Source organism: Aegilops tauschii, chromosome 5 (assembly GCF_002575655.3).
Source record: "Aegilops tauschii subsp. strangulata cultivar AL8/78 chromosome 5, Aet v6.0, whole genome shotgun sequence".
NCBI lineage: Eukaryota > Viridiplantae > Streptophyta > Magnoliopsida > Poales > Poaceae > Aegilops > Aegilops tauschii.
This window is the reverse complement of record NC_053039.3, coordinates 411017652-411025422: the sequence shown is the minus strand read 5'-3', so window position 1 is coordinate 411025422 and position 7771 is coordinate 411017652. Positions and strand designations below refer to the sequence as shown.

At 43.8% G+C, this 7771-nt stretch overlaps 1 protein-coding gene across 1 annotated transcript; it reads right to left on the bottom strand.

Moving 5' to 3' along the window:
* Positions 1–4808: 4808 nt before the first annotated feature.
* On the bottom strand, positions 4809–6709 carry LOC109752096 (uncharacterized). Its single transcript, XM_020310964.3, has one exon. The coding sequence runs from the start codon at positions 6705–6707 to the stop codon at positions 6048–6050; it is 660 nt and encodes a 219-aa protein (XP_020166553.1). The 5' UTR covers positions 6708–6709; the 3' UTR covers positions 4809–6047.
* Positions 6710–7771: the final 1062 nt, after the last annotated feature.

The window sequence follows — 7771 nt, the reverse complement described above, 5'->3', positions numbered from 1 at the left end:
AGTCCCGGTTGCACAGCCGGGACTAAAGGCTGTTGCGAACCGGGACTAAAGGGCTTTTTTCTACCAGTGGAAGTAGGGATTGGAGGTGGAGGGTGATCGAGTATATCCTATCAGTGGTGGTCTTTTTTTTTGTAGGTGAGGAAGTCTAGATCGAACAATATGGAAAAAGATTTGCAATACAAAATAATCATTTAGTAGATGCACACAACTAACCATGCCGTTTAATTTGCTAATGTCGGGATCATACTTTTAGTTCTCTGAAGCGTGTTAAATGAAAATAGCATTTGGAGAAAACAAATCGAGCACATGCATGTGGAGTGATGAGCACTATAAGAATGCTGAGAGTGGGAGTGATTAAATAAAGAAGCAACGGAAAGCTATAGCAATGTGATGTATGGTGGGATCCCATTGTCTTCCCAAAATTATGTATATATGTGCGTTATTAGGCCATAAAGGACACAGTCGTCGCTTAATTTACTTTGGCGGTCTCCATTGCTGCCTGATGATCAATCATCATGCGCCGCTTTGCCAAGCATGAGACTGTCACTCAAACCATATTAATTGGAGTTAGAGTGGTCTCGGAGGGCACGTTCTCCATGTGCGCTTCACTGTGGCGACAACAACCACATAAACAACGGGAACATGTTGTACTTTCGAAGATCTGTAGCCTGTGGGCAGGAAACAACAACTGATGTTGCAACACTCCTTTCTCAAAAGAAGAATAAATTGGTGCAGGGCTAGCCCCGTTATTAGCATGAAATAAGAGTTGGGGTCCTCTCTGGTTTGGAGCAAAGACATCTGAGCTACTAGTAGCTAGCTAGTCTCAGTTTTAGAGGAATCAAAAGTGGTGCTCGTCCCTTTGACTTGAAGTGTTCACTGCTATATTTGCATCTGAGCTACTAGCAGCTAGCTAGTAACTTTTTTACTACTTCCCTAGTTATATTTGCATCAGGTATCTTGCATAGTGTTGCATGGCAGCAACGAAGCATCGTTCTACGGTTCACTGAATTAAAGGTGGTTTCGACGGCCAGGTCAATAGGACAATGTCATGGACATGAGTATGGCATATATGTTATTGAAATATTGAGTGTGGCATGTACTTTCTCAACAAAAGGACAGCATTTTGTGTTGTGTCTACAACAGTCTGATGATGTCAAATTCACGTTATATGTGTGCCCAGGATATGACGATAAAGAGCAAGGTTTGCTCCACCAGTATTTCAACCCATTTGAGTTGGCCCCGCATAGAGAAGGCATCACGGATGAACACGTTTTCCAATAGGGCATGCTAAAAAAACGCGCCTCAGAGAGGTCTCAGTCCAAGGTGGATCCTGGGCACACAACCTAAAAAAGGTACCTATTTCAGACCACCAAGAGCGGCAGGTAGAAAAATCACCACGGAAAGCTAATTCAGGTCCGCCTCGAATAGGCTTTTGTGTAGTAGTGAAAAGAACATATATTAAGATATCACCACCAATATTTAAGTAATATAATTATTGGTTGCAATTTCTCCAAAAAATCATGAAAATAAAAACAACATATTGAGGCATTTCTTTCTTTGTTGTCTTATTATCATGTATTAACTGTTAGACGAATAAGCCGCGGTTGCGGCCAGGGCGCGCGAGTGCACCGGCCAAATTAGCTAGTGCAAGCACGTAGTTAGCAGGTAGTTAGTGCGTGTGTGTACTTGGACTAGGTAGTGGCCGGTGTAGCAGCCGGGTCGTGTTTGTGACCGAGGGAGTGTGCGTGCGTGCGTTGAACTGCTGGCGATGGAGCCGGAGGAATGACCGCGTCCAGGCCGTTGGTGGCCGCGTCGTCTGCGTACGAGCGCGAGCCAGGTATGACATGGGGCGCGGGGGAACGTGGGCGAGTGCGTACGAGCGCACGTATTTTTTTTCCGATAAAGGGCTTTTCATTAAATTGAAATATCGAGTTGATACAACCGCTTCAAAAATCACCCGGCCTCTGCATAGCTAGATGCACACAGCCAAAAGTTTGAAGAACTGTAAACCGAAATAAAGTGGCAAACCAGCCAGAACAAGAGAAAAATAAAAATGCCTATAGAGAGGCCGATCCTAACCGAAGATCACACCGTCATCCATGGGGGTAAAAAATCTCCCTGACCGAACGCTCCAGCCAAGTAGAAGTCATCATAAAAAGGTCTCCGTCCTCCGGCCTCTGCAGGATAGACCATATACGGGGCCATCGCGAACATATATGAATAACCTGCATAGGAGATGAAACGCATTTAGGGTTAAAAACAATGTCATTCCTAGTGAGCCACAGTGCCCAACATAAGGCAGCCGCCCCCACAAGAATGTTTAGAAAACTGTTTATCTATACCCCTCCACCAATTGCCGAACATATTTCGTGCACTACGTGGAGGATATAGACTCGAAGCTATTTGAACAATGGCCCATACAGATCGAGCAAACTTGCAATCAAAAAATAAGTGCTTAATGGACTCATCATGGTGGCAGAAAACACATTTTTTGCAACCTTGCCAGTTTCGTCGTGCCAAATTGTCCCTAGTTAAGATAACTCCTTTATTGAGAAACCATAGGAAAATTTTCACTTTTAGAGGAATCTTCAGCTTCCACAATTTTCTATTGTCAATTGGAACCTCGTTATGAACCAATGCATCATACATGGATTTGACCAAAAACTTCCCACTCTGATGCAGTTTCCATTTAAAGATATCCGGTTCTGCCGACAGTTGGATGGCTCCCAATCGGGTTAGCAAATCATCCCATGCTGCCAAAAAAGGTCCACTGAGGGTTCTACGAAAAGAAATATTTGGGTTTTCATGGCCCAGCACCTGCTTAATCGTGACAAACTTATGTCTAACTATCCGATATAAGCTTGGGTATTGCACGTTTAATGGGGTGGTCCGGAGTCTGTTGTCTTCCCAGAAACGTATTTGGGAGCCGTCCCTAACCGAGAACGTTCCAAATTGGAAAAAGAATTCTTTAGGTTTCATTACCCCACTCCAAAAATGTGAATCGCCCGGTTTCCAGTAGACTTGGGAAATTGCTTTGGAGCCCACGTATTTATTACGAATGATTTCCTGCCAAACACCATTCTCAGTGAGTAATTTGTATACCCATTTGCTGAACAATGCAATGTTTTTGATCTCAAGATCCTCGATTCCAAGGCCCCCTTGGCTTTTAGGACGACATGATATATTCCACCTAGCCAAACGATATTTCTTGGTTTCATTATCACTCTGCCAAAAAAATCTTGATCTAAAGTAATCAAGACGTTGGAGCACTCCTTTTGGCAGATGAAAGAATGATAGCATGTAAAGAACCATATTGGTAAGGACCGAGTTGATCAAAACTAATCGGCCCCCATAGGACAATAGTTTGGCCTTCCAGTTAGCCAACCGTTTCTCCAGTCTCTCTTCAACATGCTTCCATTCAGTGATTGTCAGTCGCCGATAATGAATAGGGATACATAGATAGCGAATCGGAAAATGTACGAGTTGACAGCCAAAGATTTCAGCATAATCTTGTGAGTTTTCTGCGGCCTCGCCAAAGCAGAAGATTTCACTCTTGTGAAAATTAATCTTAAGTCCAGAAAGATCCTCAAAAGCACATAACAGCAATTTGAGGTTTCTAGCCTTTTCTAAGTCGTGGTCCAAAAACAAAATAGTGTCATCCGCGTACTGTAAAATTGATAGGCCTCCTTCTACTAAATGAGGAATGACCCCGATGATTTGACCAGCTTACTTGGCCCTCTCAATGAGAGTAGCTAGCATATCAGCCACAATATTGAACAAGATGGGTGATGCGGGGTCCCCTTGACGGAGCCCCTTCCTTGTCTGAAAATAGTTGCCTACATCATCATTTACCTTAATGGCCACGCTACCTCCGGACACAAAGCTCTCAACCCATCGGCACCAAGTATCGGAAAACCCTTTCATACGTAATGTTTGTAACAGAAAGGGCCACTTCACTTTATCATAAGTTTTCTCGAAGTCAATTTTAAAAATGACACCGTTCAACTTTTTATGATGAAGCTCATGGACAGTTTCATGTAGGACAGCAACACCGTCCAAAATGTTCCGTCCTTGCATGAAAGCTGTTTGGGTTGGTTTGACTACATGGTCTGCCACCCCGTTCAGCCGGTTAGTCGCGACTTTAGTGAAGATTTTAAAACTTACATTTAATAAGCAAATCGGTCTGTATTGTTGAATCTGACTAGCATCTTTCGTCTTGGGTAAAAGAATAATTTCCCCAAAATTAAGACGGGAAATGTCGAGTCTATGAGCATGCAGTTCATTGAACAACTGAACCAAGTCAGATTTTAACATATGCCAAAAATATTGATAGAACTCCGCCGGAAAACCATCCGGGCCTGGAGATTTGTTATGTTCCATTTGAAATACCGCAGTCCGAATTTCCTCCTCAGAGAAAGGAGAGGTTAGGAATTCATTTTCCGCAGCGGAAACTTGTTGAATGTCATGACAAATAGTCTCATCCATCTCAAGCGAAGTTTTCAAAGATGGACCAAACAACTCTTTGTAGTACTTGGTAATAAAGTTGTTTAGAGAGGCGTCCCCCTCAATTCGACCCTCCTCCTGATCAAGAGCGAAGATTCGTTTCTTTCTATGTCTGCCATTGGCTAACATTTGAAAGTATTTTGTATTATCATCCCCAAGTACCAGCGAGTCACTCTTACACCATTGGTACCATTTAATTTCCTCCTCGCGTAAGAGACGGGCTAGCTGCTCATTGAGATGACTTTTTTGCTCAATCTCCGTGGCAGAAAGAAGCCTCACCTCCGCGATCTTATCTAAGGAGTCAATTAAGGTAGAGAGCCGCAACTTCTCTTTTTTATAAATCCCTGCGGTGTGTTTGGCCCAACCGCGAAGGAATTGGTGCAACGCACGAATACGGTTGTTCCATCGTTGAATTGGTGTGTCACCACGAGTTTGGCGCTGCCACACCTTTTTTACCAACTCATGAAAACCCTCTCTAGTGAGCCATCCCAGTTCAAATTTGAACTGATGGCGGTTCATACTGGGAGCGGCTTGACCAAAATCAGTAAGCAATGGAGCATGATCCGATAAGGCCTCAATTCTCTCCAGAGCCCGCACTGACGCTAGTGGGTATTTAAATTCCCAGTCGGTGGTAACTAGCACCCACTCAAGTTTTTCAAAAGTTGAGTAAGGAATAAAAAGAATGAACCAGGACAGTAACAAGAATTAGCATAATTTTTACAACAGAATAAACAACATTCATACTTTAAATGCATCATAACATCAAGTAAAAAGATAATAAGGCAGAAAAAAGGAACCTGGCACATTTTTTACTCTTAATGCATAACAAAATCAAGTAAAAGCTAACAAGGCATAACAAACAGAATTAGCACAATTTTAACTTTAAATAGAATTAATACATTTTTTATTTAAAATTTTCCTCTCTAAAAGCATCATAATGTCCATACAAAAAAATTAAACACAATTAACAAAATGCAGATCATGCTATTGACCTTTCCAAGTTGTCTCTCTTGGAGCTGAATCATTCCCCATCAGAATGTCATCTTCATTGTCGGGGTTGACATTTTCCCTCCTTGTGGCATCATCAATGCTCACCCTATTAAGATAGGGTGCACTTCCATCACCTATAAATTCAAGCATGAGATAAAGATCAACTTTATTTGCAAAAAATGGCAATCTATTTTAACAATGGCATGCAACCAAAGTTGAGAACATATGAAGCAATCTTGTAGTACAAGATATTAGAAACAATGCTACTGAACAAGCTAGTGAAAGATCCTTCCTAGGTGTGCCATCATCCACACTTGGCTAGGTGTGCTATCATCCACACTTGCTAAATAAGCATGCACGTACAGCTAACTAAAAATAATGTCTATTCTCCGGCAGACAACCTATGTCCATCTCCTTTTCTCCCTACCTGAATACGGTATACAAGTCTAGCTCACACCCACCATCTACCGTACCTCTATTAGCAACTGATAGCTCGGTATACGTACGCTTCAGACTTTGTCATACAAACAGATAGATATGAGCTCACAAGATCACTAGAAGCTCTGATTCATCCGCTTCCGGAACCTTGTGATGAACATGTCAGCAGCCTGATCTATTTCGTTGTCAATGCTGAACTCCAAACCCTGTGCCTCTCGGTTATTCCGGATTACATCCATGACCGACGGTTGGTCGTCGACGTCTTCATCACACTCGTCGAGTAGCACATCACCGTCATCTTCATCGTCGTCCACCTCGCAATCATTGGTGTAACAACAGTTGTGTTCATCGTCATTGAAGATGGGGTGTAGTGTCCAATCAGTGCAGCCACCATCACCATCATTCCCTTGATCAAACAGTGCGAGTTGATGAGAGATATTAACAACAATCTCACCACCATGGAGCGCTGGCGTCTTCTGGACCGTGCGCACCACGAGAGCCTTGTTGCAGTCCACCCTGGCACCATTCTCCCGGTCAGCGGCAGCCACAAGCGCATGGATACTGTGGGAGAAGGCGCCGACAGTGGCCATCCGGCGGCGGAGGGACACGAGGACGAGGAGCCTGGCTGCCACCACGCTGGTCTTGTTCCTGCATGTCTCAGCCACCTTCTTCAGGAGCTCCGTGCCCTTGCCAATCTTCATCTTCGATGCCGAGAGGTGGCCAAACTGCCTATCAAGGACAACAAGTAGGGTTCTGTGGTAGCTCAAGCATGGCATGAGCAGACCACTGAGATGAGGCAAGATGTTTCAGATTAATGGGCCTTCTCCTGAGGCTCCAAGGTTGTATTTATAGTGAGGAACTTGGCATGCAAGTGCATGCATACAACTTTGCTCATGTCCCGATCAAACTTTTTTCTAGCTCTCCCAAAGCATATGTAAGCACAAGCTTGGAAAAACAAGCATAGGCACAAAAGGAAGATCTATAGAAAACAATTTGGCATGTGGAGTTAGCACTATGGGAAGCAAGCTAAAGATGGAAGAAAAGCTAGGAATGGGGAATGAAATGGAGAAAGTATTCCACTTAGGCAAGAAAAGACACATGCCCCAAGGTTTAGATTGGCTCTCTACGATCTCAACTTTCCAGTATCTCTTTTAGTTAAGCGGTAGTAGCCGATGATGGGTTGGCCGGAATGCCCAAAGGGAACCAAAACGGCTTGCTTTTGCTCTTGGCAGTTTCCTTGTGTTTCATGCCAGATTGTAAAGTACGCGCACCCGGAGAATTTGCAGTGCCGATACCGAATTCCCGTGTGCGTCTCGCTTAGTTAAATCGCAGACGCCAAGGTTAATTAATTGTCTGCTCCGCAGCTTCTTCTGGTTCTGCTCGTCCATCCAAACGTGGAACCAATGGCGTGATGGATGCATGCATGGGTGGGAGCTTCATCAATCTTTTCTCATGGCGTCGATCGTGTCAAACTTGTGACGGCAACGGCGGTACGACATAGGTGCTTCCTTTCCTGGAAGAAATGAAAAGCTGGTGCACAAGTCCAACATTGGCAGGATTTTCGTGGGAATAATAGAGGAGGAGACCGGCGGATCGTGTTTGCAGTAGTCCATGTTAAAGTATCGGCAAGATATTTTCCGTTGAAGTCCTGCATGGATGTGTCGGCTGGTTTCGTGATTCTTAACCCGAAGGGTTTCTGGGTTTGGTAATCGGTCTACTACTTAGAAATTGCTTGTCAATGTGTGCTTAACTTGGAAGGAAAGGAAAAGACTCGATTGGGACAGAGAAAAAAAATGCTCTCCTCATGAAATGGATGCATGATCTCGTTCGGTGAAAAGAA

Bases quoted from the DNA above. Each gene is read 5' to 3' on its own strand.
- LOC109752096 (XM_020310964.3), bottom strand. From the start codon at position 6,707: ATGCCATGCTTGAGCTACCACAGAACCCTACTTGTTGTCCTTGATAGG.